Raw genomic sequence first — 18936 nt, forward strand, 5'->3', positions numbered from 1 at the left:
GACCGCCGGCATTGGAGCTTCCATCACTGACTACGATCTGCTGGAGAGAGAGGTGAAGTCCTCCAGTCAAAGTGCAGAGCACAAGGTCCTGAAGAAAGTTCAGCCTTCTGTTTCTAAGTTAGTGAACTTGGCAGTTGCAACAGGCTCAGACTCCATCAAACATGCTGATTTGTGTTTGGCTTTCTAAAAGCGCTGCCTTTTCCTGGATGTTTCTAGATTTCAGACAACATGGTGTTTGCTGTGGTTTGAGTGTGCGCATGGGCTGATTTGACAAGTTGTCGGCAGGTTGACAACCTGTCAGTATGGCGTCACTTCCTGTCAGCCTTAGTATGGCTGTCCCCAAAAATGAGTCAACGACATATCCATTACCAGACGGAACCTGATACATACCAAATCCAACTTCACACAAACAGAGCCCAGAAACTCAGCTGTCACCAGCTCGGATCACTGTTGCTGATAGGATAGAGCTGATCAGGCAGTGAGATGCACATGTCTGCTGCCGCGCGAGGTAAAATCCCACAAGAAATTTCAGTGTCAACCACATATACAGCAAGAAAACGTACTGCTCCTCCGACTCTTTTGTGATCTAAAAGTAGAACTCCAGGAAGAAGGCTGGTGCTCCATAATCACCTACAGGAGTTCAGTTAGGTTGAGGTCTTGTACTTACAGAGGCCTTAGCTACCTGTTGTCTCTGTTTTCTCTATAGTAGCATTTGCATTTGTTTCTCTACTCTCTATTTATTCAGGTTCTTCTTTTCATCTGTTACTGATCTGTACATTTAGTGTATATGCTGAAAATATGCATATAGATTATTGTACAGAGACACTGGGTGGATGTTTTGCCATTCAAAGCTTGTAAAGACTGTTGCTGTTTTCATTAAAGGAGCAGTATTATCTAAACAATTTTCTCTCATACAGCTCTATTTTGTCAAGACAACTAACCTTTCTACCACTTAAACATAAGTAGTAACCTTGTGTAACTGTCACCATGGTGATTTGTGTGTTTGCGTTTGACTCGCCGTAACGAGACAAACTAAACTATATTGGAGCTGTCTGTATTTATGCCCATTTTCAGATCTGGTCTCTGTCTGGTGGTATTTTCATCCCTCTGTGCGTGCCTGTGTTTACACGTTCGCGTTTGCACGTCTGCCTCATTTTGAGGGTCAAACTGCAACACTTTTCCACATTGCACAGCTGCTAATTGACACAGAGCACATCCACACTCCTCCATGGCCCAGCTCACACTGCCTGCTGCAGAAAATCACAAATGCTCATCTCTCCCTCTTCTGTTTTTCTCTCTCCTCTCCTCCGAGGTCCAGTTAATAGTGCCTGCCTACCCTCTCCCCCCTCCTCTGCCTCTCTCCTCTCCTCACTCTTCCACCTCTCCTCACCCCTCCAAGATTTTATTTTCTTTTAAAGGGGTGATTGGAGCTCGCGGGCGAGTGCTCAGCAGAGTTTAAGCAGTGTATCGGTACTCCGCTTCAAGTGCTTCCAGGGCCTAGAAAGGACAGAGAGGTCAGGGCGAGTGGAGGAGGAAGAGGGGAAGGAGGGATAGATAGAGGGTGGGAGATAGAGAGGGTGAGAAGGCCAGGCCTGTCCAGTTGGTTAGCTTAAGGGTCCGTCCCGATGAATCTCCTCCAACCCGCTTTACATCCGCTCTTGTCCTTTACATCATCCCCCAGCGTAGCCTGTGGTTTGCTTTCAGTTTAACATTTCAGAAAATATGTTTCTATCTCTAATTATGGTAATGAGAACCACAGATAGAAAAAAGTATTTTGCAGCTGTGCTGGTCATTTTCCATGCTGAGGTCAAAGGTCAGACACGGATGCCTGGAAGGAACCGGAGTGATGACCTCAGATCAGGATTGCATGCATGAAAGTGGCCATTTTTAAGAGCGATGTCAGCGAACCACTTCCCAGACGAAAGAGAAAAAACTCATTTGCAAGCTGTAAAATATCAGACCAGAAAAGACGCTGGAGGGACGTTCAACCAAAACTTATATTTTCCCTCTGTTCGTGGTGCAAGTTATTACAAGAAAGCAGTTTGTGGGGGTGTGGGGGGAGTTTTTATGCGAGTGTGTTTTGCAGCGTGGAGTGTGTGGAGCCGGGCAAGTTTTCTAGTCACACCACTCCCTGAGAGGCTGCGTGGTGGGAACACTGCCTCTGGCTGTCCCTGTCCCTCTCTCTTTCTCTCATTATTTTTATCGTGCTCGCTTTCTCTTATGTTCCCTCTTGTGTCTCGCGTTCCCTCGTCCCCACCCTTTCCTCCCCATCTCTGTTTGTCTCCGCTGCTTTCTTCGCTCAGAGCGTCGCTGCGGTACAGGCCTCCCACCGAGGAACAAGGCTGAATTTTCCATCCACATTTCTGCCTCTGTTCCTCCCTCTCATTTCTCCACATCTCTCCTCCAGCTCTCTTTCTCCACTTCTGTCCTCCTTTTTATTTCCGTCTCCATCCCCATCCACACATCAACCCCCGCTACCCACATCTACCCGTCTACCCCCCCCCGCTCCCACATGCCTCTGTCTCTCCTCCTTCTGATGGCTGCTTGCGTTCGAAGTGAAACAGCAAAATGCCCTCCCCGCAGACATTATATTCACAAAGCACACCGTCGGCCAAAACAGGGAAAAAAATAAAATAAGAAATGGCGCTGGCTTGCTGCGTTAGCCGTTTAAGAGAAATCCCATTCTAACTCCGTCCGACTGGAAAACCCTAACCGAACCCTAACAGTGTGCAATTATTTTCCCTCCCCAACACCTATTTTCTTGCTTTCTCTCACTCTATCGCTCTCTCTCTCCCCCACAACCCGCTCGCTGTTTTTTAGCTTAAGCTGCAGTTTTGCTTTACTTACAGTTTCTACTCAGCATTGGAAGTAATGAGGATCTTGGGAGAGCGCTTGTTTTGCGAGCCACTGCAGGCCTGCGCTCGTCCCCTACAGGGAGAGTTAACTGGCATTAGCCCCCGGCTTGGAGAGGCATTGACTCGCACCCATTGAGATCTAAACCACCATTATTGGAGCCCGCTGTTTATCTGCCTCTTTCCCCTAAAGACACAGCAAGTAGGGGATATTACCTTAGTGTGTGTGCGCATGTGTGTGTGTGTGTGTGTGTGTGTTTGTTTGTTGGGTGGTGCAGGTGTGTGCGCGTTTACAGCCTAAGGGTTGAATTAAGAGATGGTGCTGAAGCAGCCCTTTCTCTGTATTCTAGACCGGTCTATTAGTGCTCACCGCTGTTACCTCACTTTAGCAAAAATGGCCCCCGCTGCTCCAGGGGGTCTGTGTTTGTGAGAAACAGTTAGGGAGCGTGTGTGTGTGTGTACACGTAGGCAAGCAGAGGCATCGCTGTGTCTCGGTGTATACGTAGTATATCTGCACACCCTTGCAAGCATGTACCGTCATGTCTACTAATGCACACCCGCACCTTCCTTTCATCTGCAATTAATAAGTCTTTTCATTGACTCAGGCTGACTTTTCTTCATTGGCATCACACACACACAGTTGCTTCTAAGCTTAATATTACCAGGGCCCTGAAACAAAACAGAAATATGGCCACAAGTACTCTCCCTCGGCTTTGAACTTCCCCAGCATTTGCGTTTGAAACCCTGATGAAAAAAAGCTTCAAAGACCACACTCCCTCTCTTCAAAGGAGACTCAGGGTTGCCTCGACAGTCCTTGCGGAGAAGAAATTTAAAATGTGTATTGGGTTTTTAGTGAGGAGCATTATCTCCAAAACCGCAATGAACTCCCATTACTTTTGGCCCTGTTGCCTTGTATCGTGAGGGAAGAGAAGAAAATGGCTGTGCTCGTGCCTTTTTACAAAGAGGAAATTGCTCTTATTTGACTCTTCAGCGGTATTCCAGAAGAGCATCCTCATTCTAGATAGCTTCCTGTTTGCTCTTGGTCTCCATGCAGCAGGTCCCGTCTTTCTAAAACTCCCATTAACACCATCAAATCATCAGATCCGATCATCTATAAAGCCTGATGTTCTCTGATAGGTCAGTGTTAAAGATAAACATTTGCACATGAATGAGTCATGCTTCAAGATCTGCCACCAGAAGTCACAGATTATACAGGCACTGAATTCTTTCACAATAAAAACATCCAGTAAGAAAGTACATTTTGATTAAAAGTAATTAAAATAATACTTAGCCACTGTTCCCGTGAAAACTGAATATGTATGGCTGTGATTGGCAGGGATTTTATCATGCACTCATTTTCATTTTTGTATATCTGTGTATGTTTACATGTGTGTGCTCGGCTAGGCGCTTGTGGAGGTGTTAATTGAAGACAACGGATAAAGATGCAGGCTGGGGGACAGCAAGATATTACCATGCCCTACCATTACCACGTGCTAATTGTGTTAGAAAGCACTGATGGCAACAAAGACACATTCAAGCACACGAGCATGAAAACATGCACGGTTAAAGACTAGACAGCAGGAAAACTGGAATAAAGATGGAAGACTGATTACAAATATGTAAACACGCTCAGTAGAAGGTAATCACTGAGACACATATAGCCTGAGGATATGCATGTATACTGGCACACATGTACACAGACAGTTACACCGAAAGTTATATATTGTACATAGTTACAGCCAGACAAGCTCACAAATGGATCAGCACAAATATTAAACCTCACAGACTCACTGACATGAGTAAGAAGAAGATGCCCTGGATGGTGGAAGCATTTCCTCCCCATTTATTTGTTTTACATTTTCATTCATAGCTAGCAAACACAGCCTTTTTTCTGTGGACAGGGAAAGATACACAGTCAGCTCCTGCTGACATTTACCACCCGCCCACCCCCCCCTGCCTCTCTCTCTCTCTCTCTCAGCAGCACATGGAGAGGAACTGCACGTCAAAGATTCAGGGAATGAATTATTAATGGTACGGATTAAACGTGCCAGGACTCACTGTGGAGCCTGTTTGTTTTATTTGGACGTAATTATTTAATGGCACCTTGTTAAAAATGATAGTGAGGAGAGGAGAGGAGAGGAGAGGAGAGGAGAGGAGAGGGGAAAGCAAGGGAGGAAGTGAGAAAATGTGAGAAGAGATTTTGTTTGGACAGTAATTGCTAGTGAAATAATTACGAAGTGTTCGGAGCTTCACACATTCGTTGCAGAGAAGGAGAGAAGGAGGGGTGAGGCCTTGTCAGACTCAACTTTACTACCACTTCTCTCTCATCTGTTTCTCAGTTTCCTCTTTCTCAACGAGGGTCTCTGTGTCCTGTCATTCTTTAAGTCTCTCTCTTTGTCCCCGTCTCTCTCTCTCACACACGTACAAGCGCACACTCGTCCTTGCATTAATCTCATCTCTGGTGACAATTTACATGGGAATGTAGAGAGAGTAGTGGAGCATGGAGGGCACTGTTCCCTATTTGTACCCTCACAGTGGCACACACACGCATACAGTTCAAGCTGCTGCCACCACCACGCTGCCATCCAAACAAACAGAGTCTGACAGCGACGCTGGTGCCTGGCATGCATCCCTGCACACACACAAACACACACACACACAAAGGCGGGCCTTTATTGTGGGGTCGACTTCCAGAGTTTAAGGGTTCAGTAAACTCCTGCGAGCGTGTTTCATCCTAACTACAGATCCACCCGTCTAATCCCGTGCCGCGGCTAAATCTGTCCCTCTGGCAATAAGTGGGCATGACCCTCCACAAGAGCCTTTAGGCTCCTCCACTTAGACATTTAAACAGATACTCCATAAACAGAACATTCAAGTTTTCATACACACACTGATGCAGGAACAAGGATGTACACGAGAGTGCAGATTGGAGGAAAACATTTTATTTGCACAGAGACATACATACCAGTGGTGTAAAGTATGTAAGTACTTTATTACTGTGCAGTACTCAGTCCAATATAATTGAAGGTACTTCTACTGCAGTATTAGTATTTCCATTCTTACTAACTACTTAAGACATCTGCCGCACTACTTTTGTTACTATGTGCTTTGACACTTGCAGCATAGTTACTAGTTACTTTGCAGATTTTGATGATCATCACATAGACTAAACCCCCAACACACACTGACACACACACACACACACACACACACACAAACACAAACACATACACACACACACACACACACACACACGGTAATTAATGAGTACAAAAGCTTTATCCCAGTTTCTTGCTACTGCTTGAGTAGTTTTACTTTTGTTACTTGTACTGGAGTATTTTAACTTTCAACATTTTTTGGAAATGCTACTTTTACTGAAGTAAAGGAGTGCTTCTTTCACCAGCGCACATACAAGCTTGTAGCTAGAGTTAATAGTTTCTTTAACGTTCGCACACTGACATTTCCCCTTCACTCCCACCACATGGTGACAGAGTAACTAATCAAATATTCCCTTTTGAAGCAACGCCGCTGGATCTGTTCATGTGTGAGGCAGGGGGTCTGTATTAGTGCATGTGTGTGTGTATGTGAATATTTCAGCACATATCCTAAGTGCCTTTGTGCGCTTATGCGTGTTTCTTTGTGTGTTTCAGTGTTTATTTGCACTTGTTTGTCCAATTACTTTTACATCTGTGTGTACAAGCGTATGTGTGTGTGTGCACGTGTGTGTGTGCGTGCTCGTGTGTGTTTTTGTCGGTGGCTGGGTGCATGGAAATGTTGTTCATGCAGTTTTATGCAAAGCAATTATGTTGACTTAATTGGGTTTGTTTATGTGGAGAGTGTGCCACCTCCAGTCATGTATTACTGCTATGTACCGTGGACAGACACATCAGACACACACACACACACACACATGCACTCACACACTCCTCGAAACAGCACACTTTCTACTGTGTGATTGAATAATGTGAAGTGTTTCCTTTATAATCAGGCATTTATATTCACTGTGAGTTTTAAGAACACTGTAGCAGCAAAATTGTGTTAATACAGAACTCCTGTACCTCATAATGTATCACCCTGAGTAAACGTTTACTTCTGGAACATAATCCTATTTCTATAGATGCAAGTCAAATCTTATACCATAATGGTAAAAATATGTGCTGAACATGTACAGTTGAACAGCGTCTCTTCATCCACAGCAAAATCCAACCAGTGCAGTTTGACAAACCAAAGCACTTTTCCCCTTGTCCTTCCCTCTCCTCATTGTCTCAGGTCTGAATCAAAAGATAAAAGGTTAATTTGCCATCTCTCTCCTTCCTCTAGGCCAAATCAATCCACCATAGTCTCTGTCTGCCATTGTCCTAATCAGACTCTCAACTCACTATTGGATTTCAATGGAACAGGCGCAGCCCAAGACCTGCACAACCACCTAATCAATGAACGTCAAATGGCTCTGGTTTTCTATAGGGGATCGCTCTGGTTTTAATGCTTACACGAGAAAGTGGCACAGGGTCCAATGACTTCATATGTCCTCTGGAAGTGCATTTGTCGTTTAGCTAATAGTGAACCACAAACAACTTCATGTATAGTGATTGTGCAGAGCTCTTGCTGTGTCAATAAAGGCTGAATTTGCCATCAAACCCTGTAACCCCTTCGCTTGACGTTAAAGAAACAAATCCAGGGCAGCTGCAATCAAAATCCAACCTTCAGCTTAAAACTGACTCCTCGTTGTTTTTCTTTCAGCAGTGAAATGGCAGAAAACTTTTTGAACCGGGTGACTTCTGTGCCATTGAAAGGAAGACAAAAGTGGTCCTTCAGTGCTTTATTGTAGCAACAGTTCCTGTATTTTCCTTCAATTTTCAAGGAAGGCAGATGAAGATGAAACAAATATAAATGTATTTCTATTGACCTCACTATCATTCAAAGAAATGATTTCAATTCATGACAGCTTTTGTTCCAAAGACTGCGTTTAACCATTGTGACAATGAAATGTGTCAAGTCAGTGCAGTGAAGTGGATGTCTGAATGTCCTGACTTTATTCTGTTCTGCAGGCTCCACTATGGCCCCACAGAACTCTGGGAATGGACCTGATGGAGCCCACCCGCCAATCACCCGCTCGCCTATGGCTCAGGAGAGAGGTATGTGTGGATGAGTGTCAGACAGCATTTGGTCTTTGCCTGGCAGGAGAATCGTTAAAGTTGTAAGTCTGCCAGGAGTATACAGAGGTTAATGTTTTGTAAAGTGGAATGATGTGTGTGCTTTGACATGTTTTTTGACTTTAGTGAAACTTCGTGGCCAGCACACGTCCTTAGAAAACCCAATTTATACCCTGTTGTCTCTGTATGTGTGCAACATGAATAGTTTCCATAAAAACAATCCAGATTGCACATCACACTGAGATTAAAAGAGGCTGCATACTTAGAAAGTCTTTTTTTTTTTTTTTGACATTCCACACCAGTGAGGGGTGCATGACGAGTAGAGGCCCGAGAAAAGAAAAACAGAAGTGGTGTGTTAGAAAGGCTTAGAGAACATCAACAACAAAAGTTGCAATGAAAGGTTTTCTGAGGGAGCAGTAGCACAGAAATGGAAAACAATATGGACAGTTTGGCTCAATGCAGGACTTTGTTCTTCTTTCTTCTGCTGTTCCAAACTGAGTTCCTTCAGCAAGTATACTGTACCACCCACTTTAGCCTTTCATAGTCCTCTACAGTCTTGACAGCACCACTATGTGTTTAAAACGAACTTTTTAAGCACATTCTGGATCAAATGGTAGTTGTAGTTTAGGCTGAGCAGGTGCTCTCGCACACAGACATCAGGATTTAGCAGTTGGCCAATTTAGGTCATGGGAAAACCACAGTGTGGTAAATATGTAACAGTAAACATTCAGTCAGTTTATCCTGGACTTTGTTCAAGTCAGTGTGTATGTTTTTTTTTTTTTGATAGAGCCACTTCATTTTTGGCCACAACTTGTTGCCAAATGCTTGTAACATGATTGCTAACCCACAGGCCACATGTGCCTGCCAAACGGGAAATTGTTTCCAGCAATTACGGCCACTTCTCAAGTATTACTAAAAACAGCAGAATTGCTCATGAAACAAAAGAAATCTGCATCCACACAACATTGTAAAAAACCTGAAAGACTAGGATGTAACCTTAATGGAATGACTGTGATGCTCCCTCTCTATCGCCCACTGAAGAGCAGTTAGGATCAGAGAGAGACAGAGGGAGTGGATGGATGAAGACAGAGAGAGAGAGAGAAGGACTGTAAAAGGTTATTTCCCAACATGATGAAATCAAGCCGGAGATTTAATGCTGCTCTCTAATGCCTGTAAACCTCAAGCCCTCCCCAGCCCAGTCCAGGAAAACACAGTGCCGGTTAACAGGGCTGGCTGTTGTTTTCGCTGTTTTCCTAGCTAGGATTAAACCCCCCCACACCCTCCTCCCCAGCACACAGGCCCCACTTTGCTCAAGTGCCTGCCTCCCTAAGAGCTTCTCTCCACTCCTCATTTCCATAAATCCGCTGAATGTCCCTTTTTTCCCCTCACTGTCTCTCGTGTGCTTCGCCGGCTGCATGTTGTTGTTGTTGTTGTTGTCCGGCTGAGAGCTTCCTTCATTTTGCCAGAAAGAGAGAAATGTTTATGTGTGTGTGTGCGTGTGCGTGCGTGCGTGTGTGTGTGTGTGTGGAGAGGGAACGAAGCAGTGAGAGAGAAATCCTTGAATGTGTTATTTGCTTTTAGCACTGTCTGCACAATGTTCCTCTCCTCATCCATTTTCCAGGCAATTTAAAGTGCGATATTACACACTGTAATTTTTTTCTCCTCCTCTCCAGAATCCCCTTACCCTAATGGAAGCAAAACATTACAATAATGTCCTCGCTCCTTAAACCCAGCACTCGCAGCCTAAGCACTTTCAGGCCCCAATCGCTCTTTCCCTCCGTTGCACTGTCTTTCCCTCCCACACACACTTCCTCTCCCCTGCCTTGGCCTCCGTCTCTTTCCCGCACACCAAAACACACACACACAGAGCGTTTATTGCTCTCTTTCTCCGTTATCTCCCCCCGCACACTCAGAAACACAAATATGTACATGCACGCATGTGCACACAAGCATATAGAGAATACACACATAGCATTTTTAAACTTTTATCTCCCTCCTCTCTCCCCACATTTTCTCTCGCTCTCTTAGCAGAAACAAGGAATTATACAAGTGTCAACTTGCACTTTCCAATTCCGTCCTTTCCCTAAATCCCAAACTCACCAAAGAGTCAGTCCGTGCACGCTCATTCAATAAAGCGGATAGCTATCAAAGTTTACAGTCGAGCCTGCCCAATCCATTTTCACCTAATCTGCGATACTGAATCCCCGCTAACACACAGGCACACACATACGCGCCCACACGCCATCTCTTTTTCCCTCAATGGCCATCCAGCGACCTTTCCCCATTCGCGGTGGATTGTGAGACCTTTCTGTGAGTTTTAAGAACGAATGGGGCGGCTTGAAAGAGCGAAGCCCAAGCGAGGATCGCTCCAAATGTCAATTTGAATGGTGGAGGCGAGTTTGGGCCTGAGAGGCTTTTACACGTCTATTGACAGAACAGCTTAGAAAAACACAGTAGCTATGGTCAAATCACTGGCTTAATCTGGGGAGACTGGAGCGCACGTTTGGATTTCTCATTTTTACTCAATTGTACCCATTCTTTTATACACAGTCTCACACACACACACATTGACTCAGCCTTTGCAGGTATACATGCGTCTTTAGGGCCAGGTAGAGCCACTGCCAAGCTCACTACATTTTCTGTGTGTCTGTGTTTATTTGCGCTCAGGGTTCTTTTACATGTCAGCCTGTCCTTTTCGTCCATGCTTTGTCTAATGTCCACTCAAAGCTGTGTTACTCACTGATGTGCATCCACAAGCAACCGGAGCCAAAGCCTGGGTAAAAGATTAGTGCTTTCATCAAAAGGAAGGGTCTCTTTACACGGGGAAATGAAATGCACATCCCAAGCTGTTGAGCAACAGAATTACAGAATGACACACACACACACACACACACACACACACACACACACTCAGAGTTTCTCAGTCAACACTGACCAGGTACATTCACCACTGAAGAGCTCTGTGCGTGGTGTTTTTAAGCTAAGTGCTGACATTGCTTTTTATGTGTATTTATTTGTGTGTTTCAGGGTTCATGTCCAACATGCAGAGGAACCAGGCTGGCTCTCAGTTCACTTCTCCTCAATCCGGACCTCCTATGTCCCCCCACCCTTCACCTGGGGCCCCATTGTACCCTGGGATGGGTCCATACTCCCAGAGCGGCCCGTCAGGCCCTTATGGACCTCAAGGATCACAGTATGGACACCAAGGTTGGAGCCTATTTGTCTAAACGGGCATTTTAACAAACATTGCTATAACACACATTAGAACTTGTCTTCACTTGTCCAGTTACACTTAAAAGAAGTTTCAAGAAAATTTGCACAATTTATCAAGGCTTGGGGAGGTCATGTGACTGGTGCGCTAACCACTAACATGGTAGCAAGCCAGGAACATGCTAATGCTTCCCAAGCGTCTTTCTGTTGTCTCAATGAGCCATTTCCTGCTCCTTAGTATTTTGTTCTCAAGATTATACATCATTTTATTCAATGAAGATTTTTATTGAAGAGGGGAAGAAAAACTCTCAGAGCTAACAAGCTTGTTAACTTTCACTTAGTAAACTTGCCAATTGCTAACAAGATAGGACAAGACAAAATAAGTTTTCAGCTTACTTAAAGATGTAATCGTACCATCGACTCTTGTCTCTTATACCACAGTCTGGGTGAATACAGGATTCTGATTGGCTCCAGGGTGTCCATTAATACCTGATAAGGGACACCTACAAAGTAGTTCTAGTATCAGTGTCTGTTCACCGGTCTAAATTAATGCAAAGCCTGCATCTAAAATGATTAACCATAGCAACAGGGATGTTGTCAAAGCCTCCGTTTACAATTTGTGGCAACATGTTCACAAGCCACCATGTAATCACAACAATGAGTGACTTCAACATTTGTTTTAACCTCTTTGAATGACAACTTTGATGACTGGGATGCAGCTCAACAAAGAGAAATTGAAAAGAAAGGGGAGCAATGGCACACAGAGTTAACACGTGGCGCGATGGCCTTTTGTCTTGCAGTCAGAGCAGGGGATGGATAAAAGGCCGAAATTAGAGGATCAGAGGGTCACGAAGTGGAATACAGTACTAGGAGATCAGAAATGTGAACGGGGTAAATTAATGTAGAGCCTCACAAGTACTTAACAGGAACTTGTAGTTCATTTTGAATTTTACAGGACGCCAATGGAGGGAAGCAAGAACAGGAGTGATGTGGGACCGTCAGCTGCTTCTGTGTAGCTGCGTTCTGAACTGAAGTGAGAATGCTTTAGAGCAGCTTGACTGGGACACATGTAGAGGGAATTACAATAATCAAGGTGGGAGAAAATGAAGGCGTGAACAGTTCAAGATCTGTAGAAGACAACATGCATCTGATTTCTGAAGAAAACATGTTGGTCAAAAGTCATATGCTGATCAAAGATGACACCAAGATTCATAGCAGTAAATTTGAAATTTGAGTTAAATGGACCAACAAACTGATTGCCTGCAGAGGAAAAATCAGGACTAATTCAAATCATTTCTAATTTGTCAGAGTCTAGGTGGAAGAGATTAAGAGAGATCCTTAGTTTGGCATATCTGTGTATGGCAATATGTGTGTAAGGAATATGAAGTCTAGGGTATGGGATGTAATTCTATCATTGAGAGAGTTTAGGCTTCTATGGGCAGAGTGGATTAGAAATATCTCCCATTGCCAAGTCGTTTCTGAGGCTCTTCCTATTTACTGGAGTAGTAAACAGCGTTGCCATTGCCTCATAACTTTATGAGATTATAATGATTGTTCCAAGTATTATTCAATCCTTCTAGTATATACCTCCAGGGAAACTGTTAACTGTTAACGCATGAAAATATTAATTCCTGGTCTTGATTTTTTTTTCTTTGGCAATGACCATGGTGTAAGCAGGATAATATCCTTCAGGGTATCCATAATCAGACATTGATCAGGAGGCAAGCAGGTTCTGGCCTCCATGTCGTCTGTTGATTCCTGATCCTCGTTGGGCCTTCTCCCTTACCTAACCGCCTGCGAACCAGTCCTGTTTGTGGAGCAGCTGATACTCTAACACAGGAGGATTGAATAAATTTTTATATTAAAAAAAAGGTAATGGAGGTGTGACCAGGCCTTAACACTTTTTCACACAGTATCTTCAATAATAATAGCTGTTGCGGCATGTCACTTTTGATAGCGCTCTGTATTGTGTTTACTGACTGAAGTGTTTGCTTAGAGCACATGAACCAATAAATAATCTATTGAAGACACAAAGGCTGATCTCAGAATTTGGGTTTGTAATTGGACCAAAAAGTCCATTCACCCAAAATTTTAGCGTATTCCTTTTATCAGGCGTGTCATTATCTTGGTGCTCTAATAAGAAATTGAGTCCTTGGATCCAGGCTCATTCAAACTAAAAATAAAGCAACTTTGTCATTCTTTGTCAGAAACAGAGGATGTAACTTTCAGGCCATGGTTCAAGAAAGCCTATTGAAAACCTTAAGTGAGAGAATTTGATTTCCCACAACCTATGACTCCTTTCAAACTTTTCCATGAATTACTAATTATGAAAACAGACCCTGTGTTGACTTACTGTGTTGACTTTTACCTGACATCGGATTTGTTGAACAACTTCTTTCTGACTTGTCTTATGTGAGTGATGAATACGGTGTGTATCATTCATTCAGAGGGGTTATGGAGTTTGGCCTCAGATGGGAAAGCCACATTTGTCTTTTTTGATGACTGTTGGCCCCCATTTCGCAGTCACACTGGGCCTTGACATCAGTGTCATTGGTTTCAAAGGGAGTTTGCTAATGAGGAATACAAAAGGACTCATTCTGAAACGCAGCCATCCTCTGCTTCAATCTCCAACTTTATGTATCTCTCTCTACAACTCCCATACACACTCACACAGATGCAGTCGTCTCTCTTCCTGTGTGGTGGATCTCACTGCAGGCATTAAAAACCACACTTTCTGAAGGTGTGACTCTCAGAATATTCATGAGACACTTGGATGAACCCTGGATGGACCTCTTGGCCCTCCTCATGATAAGATTATGAGGAAGCTCCAGACTGACACATCGTGAGGTTTATCCGCTGAATGATGATGTCTGATGCTGTCGTCAGGCTCAGTGATTTAATGCTCGCCCCACAGAAAAGGGGGCCAGTGTTTTTAAAGTCTTCAGAAGAAAATAAAGACATGTTTTTCATGTGTTTGTTACATTTCTGTCCAGTACATGTTAGAAACCTTTATAAACTTGGAGCAGAATATTGTATCCTAATATGAGCAGTCTCACATTGTCCCTAATGCAAACTCCAATACCAAAAATACCTTACTTGTTATTTGGCCTGTCATGTATTCAAAGCACACAGCCTCATGTATAGTCATTCATATATATTTTCTTCCTGTATGTACAACAGATTAACATTTTATTTCACTTAAAAGGGGGGGAAACTGTACTGGAAGAGTTTTTTTTAAGAAGCACAGCATCCAAACATAGGCTTCATACATTTGAAACCGAAGTGTTGCAAGAGTGTAAAAGCTCATTGCTCCACATTTTTACATGTGTAGCTGACTAACAGACTATATCCAGTTAACCTGGTAGATTTTAAGCGCAGCTAACTGCTCTGCTAAGTCAAGCTGTCACTGCAGGTGTTCCAGCTATGGAGCTGAGATGCTCAGTTTATCGCAGTATATAGGCCTGTTTGATGAGGCATTTGGTAAATCAGTCACACCAGCCATCAATCCCAGCCTTCAACTGACACTTGAGAAAAAAAACTCATCTCAGATTATTGCTCTCTATATTTAAGCAATCTCCGCTTGCTTGTTTTCTACAACGTGCAACTCCCAGCCGTGCAACAAACGCTGACATCTGCTGTTGTACTTCGTTTTCTGCCTTTGGCGACCCACCAGACGAAACATTATGGTATTTTTTGGTAAATGTGTGTTTTAATGTGTCACCTTGATAAATGCGCTCATCCGTGCGTGTGTTTTCCCAAAATTGCGGCCTCTCCCTCGCATTTGTTAATGTTGATTAATAGCCCTAATGCATTTGGTATTTGGTCTCCCTTCTCCACCCACTCTTATCTCTTAATGTGACTTTGGCTGGGCTGACAGCCCAGTAAGCAGAGAGAAAGAGAGAAATAAAGTAAGCAGAGAGCGACAGCGAGGCGGACTAGCCTGGAAGACGCTCTGGAGGCAGATGAGCGTGAAATGTCACTGGGATGACAGGAGAGATGTTCCCTTCAGAAACAGAAAGAACAGCTCAGGCCTCCTGTCTCCTCATCACACACATACAGTATTCAGTATATATTATATATAAAAATATATATATATATATATATATATATATATATATATATATATATATATATACACACACTATATGTATACTCTCATTCAAACTGAAAATACTTGTAACTGACCTGCATCTGTCCTGCATTAGTACCCGAGGATATGTTCAGACAGCGAGCACCTAAGAAGTGGTGCATCTTGAGTGGCTACATTTGAATCTTAAAGTAAAGTACTTTCAAGAACAAGACACACACAGATATTCGCCCTTTTACTACCTGCCGTCTGCACATTTCCCAGTTAGGCACGCCCAGATCAAATTAATGATGTATTATACAACAGTCCTGCAATAGACCCTACTTTCATATAATGTTCAGTTTTTGTTGAAATTGTGTTGAGGGGTGTTGATTCAGGTGTTATTTTGGAGGCTATAGTTTTTGTCGCTGTTGCATTGCTTTGCGTTATATTGAGATGTGTTTCTAATGTTTTGTCAACCCCATCGAAAGAAAAACCCTGCCATCGAAATCTAACCCTAAAAAATTTTTCATCCAGGTGTAACAGTGAATAAAAGAAATATTTGTATCATTGCAATTTAGAAAAGTCAGCATTAAAACTCTAGCTGACGCCTCGTTAGGTATAACGAGCACCATTGAGAGAGCCCTCTCTCTACATGGCTCTGGGTCTGACGTGGTCAAAGGATACTTCACACTCGACATTGCAATTCCTTGGGCCTACAGCAACGCACCCGCCAAGTGTGAAGTTGATCAGATGAACAGTTATGAACAGTCATGAAAATTGAAGGACAGACATACATACACACAGAAATTCTTTCCATTTTAGTTTGATGCTGTGTTCTGTGAGCATGCCCTTATCCTAATGTAAAAAACTGTAAAATTGCCTCTTTAAACTGCTAACTGCAGGATTTTCCTCATATTTCCATCCTTCTGAGGTCATGCACAAATTATTAATGCACGAAGGGACACTTGTCAGTCAGAAATATAAAAGCATTACTCCTAACAACTTCAGTGCTGGAAAGCGGTCATATGAACTCCAGGAGATAGCCAAGGCTATAGGGTGAACAGGGCAGACAGCTGCTGGTCATTGGTCTTAATGACAGCTCCATCTGCTTCCCTTCCCTCTCCCTAGCGCACTAACAAATTAGCCAGCCATTAGCCAACACAGAAACACACTCCCTCTTTTCTGAACTCTGTTTTTCTTGGCCTGTCTGTCTGTCTGTCTGCTGTGGGAACCTAATACTTGGGCCTATAAGTTGTGTTTTGTGTGTGTGATACAAACATTTTTAGCAGTCATGCTTGCCACACACAGCAACGCTAACAGTTTGCAGCTCACCAAAGTGTTGTGTAACTCTTTTATCAGGGGGGAAAAAACACAGCAGTGCAGCTTGTGTGATCGGCCGCATGAGCTCCATCCAACATACAGTTATGGTGATACATGAGACTGCAGGAGGATGTGGCCGTTCTCCAAACACAGCTAAAATATTTAGTAGATAATTCCAGAGATCTTTGATTAGATATTTCTGCTTCCTAGACTGTAACCAAAACTTTTCTTCCAGACTGATGTAAAGTCAGACCCTGCCAACGCTCTCCCCCCGTCGCTGTTTTCTCACTGTCTAAATGAGAGCTCTTAAAGTGAGTGGACTGCCCAGTATTTCCCCAAAAATATTTAAGCTGCTGAATGTTTATGGCTGCCCTTTGAAATCCCTCTTTATCCAAAGTTAAACTGATCTCGTAGTGTGTGTTGATATCAGGCTCTCCTCAGGACTCAAATGACTCCAACAGCTGTTTTCAAGACATGCATTTGGACATGGTACAGAGCCAGCATGTTGAGAACAGTGGACACACAGACAGACGGGGGAGGAGGATATCAGGCCATTACAGGAAAGAGATTTGGAGTCTGTCTCAGCTCCGCTCTCTCTCCCACCCATTGCATTGCGCCCTCCACCACCGCCCTCCCCCCCTCGTGGGGTTAAGCACTCCGCTGGTAATGACCATGCTTCAGACAGCACTTTTAAGCCTTGGTGCCTTGCTGGAGCCGCTGTGTAATTCAGCCAAAAAAGCCAGCGCCTGGGGGAGGGAGTGGAGTTTTTCGGAGGAAATTGACAGTGTGTGGAGCTCGGCAGCCCCAAGGCGCACCCGAGCCCTGCTTAGGCTCAGACACCCTGCCGGGGAAGGTGCTGAGGTGGCTGGGAGAGGATGTGGAGGCCTCTGGCAAGAGGAGACACTGAAAAAAAAAGATCTATCCCAGCAGGTCATAGATGTATACTGCAGTCTAATACTGAGTCTTAAAGCTGTATAAAGCAAGTGAAGTAATCAGCCATTTGTTTATCTATGCAAGTGTTCTGTTAAAAAATTCTATTAAACTTCATTAGAAACAGTTAAAATGAGATTTTCAGTGAAATAATATTATACTACTACTACTGAATGACGCAATAAGTTGCATCAGAACGGAAAAATAGATGAATGTTACTCCCGGGTAGGATGGAACGAAATGAGTACCACGGTGTCTTGTTCTTGTCAGCACACTACATTTCCTTCTTGCCCACCTCCCCAACCAAAACCGTCATCCATCCAAAAAAAAGTAAAAGAGAAAAGTGCTGTTATTCATTTCCTTTATTTGTGTTCAGCCACATGTGGACATGGACAGTCTGCCCTGCTCCTGTCCTTGGCAGCTCAGGCGCGCAGCCATGTAATCTGCGTTCCACTCCTTATTGATGGAGTTCACAGATCCGGAGGGCGCGTCGGTGCACCATCACACCATACTCATCCGTCGCTGGGAGAATGACTGCCTCGGCTGTTAGCGCTGGACGGTCCAGTCTGCTGAGGAAGCAGTAGACGTTAATCTGCTCGGTCACACTCCAGCTCTCCCGCGGGACTGCAGGGATTAAACCCGGCGCAGGATATAGCGTCCGCCGAATGCGTGACCATGCTGGGAATTTCCATGTAATTGTGAACGGAGTACCATGAGCTCTCCTTCTCCTTCTCCTCCCCTCCATCGCGCTATAAATACCACCAAGACTCCCCAAAGGCACCAACTGCCCGAGAAGCAGGCAGGAAATCAAGACTCAGCCACAAGGACGTGAGACGGGACAAATAAGAAATGACATCCTCCTTGTCCTCTTTTTCTCCTGTCCCTCCTTGATTGGGTGCCGGAGTAGCATGAGTAGCATGCAAAGCAGGTGAAGCAGATGACATACTTCTGTGCATATATGTTAATGCATGTGCTCAAGCTAACACTGCAAATGTCATTGTCCTGGTGTGTTTGAGCAACAGGAAGTGGAATTTATGAGCGCTTTGATTGTGTTTTTTAAAGTTTGCACCAAAAAGCCTTCAACTGCTTACACCTCACAGTAGCTTATATGAAGCCACTTTCATGGCTAAGAGCAGGCACGCAATGTTGTTTTCACATCCACATGGACATTGACTGAAAGACAGAAGTTATGAGGGACATTGAGAAACTCATCTTAACAATACTGACTTGTCCTGCAGTGGTTTCTATCCAAACGATTGGCCATTTTTGATTATACAATGTGGATTCCATAGATTCTGTCAATTTATGCTGTTTTATTTGTTGGAATTGTTTGTTAAACATGATACATGTATTCTGTAGTTATCTGTATTTTGTGATTTTTACGTAATCTGAGTGGCATTTC

At 43.8% G+C, this 18936-nt stretch overlaps 1 protein-coding gene across 5 annotated transcripts in view; it reads left to right on the plus strand.

Moving 5' to 3' along the window:
* The window catches only part of LOC121618263 (AT-rich interactive domain-containing protein 1B-like), a 171489-nt gene that overhangs the window by 121248 nt on the left and 31305 nt on the right, over window positions 1–18936 (plus strand). For all 5 annotated transcript variants that reach the window (XM_041953649.1, XM_041953650.1, XM_041953653.1 and 2 more), the window contains exons 6-7: window positions 7901–7987; window positions 11033–11212. In XM_041953649.1, the coding sequence (XP_041809583.1) occupies window positions 7901–7987; window positions 11033–11212 (267 nt within the window). The remainder of the gene's footprint in view (window positions 1–7900; window positions 7988–11032; window positions 11213–18936) is intronic.

Source organism: Chelmon rostratus, chromosome 15 (genome assembly GCF_017976325.1).
Source record: "Chelmon rostratus isolate fCheRos1 chromosome 15, fCheRos1.pri, whole genome shotgun sequence".
NCBI lineage: Eukaryota > Metazoa > Chordata > Actinopteri > Chaetodontiformes > Chaetodontidae > Chelmon > Chelmon rostratus.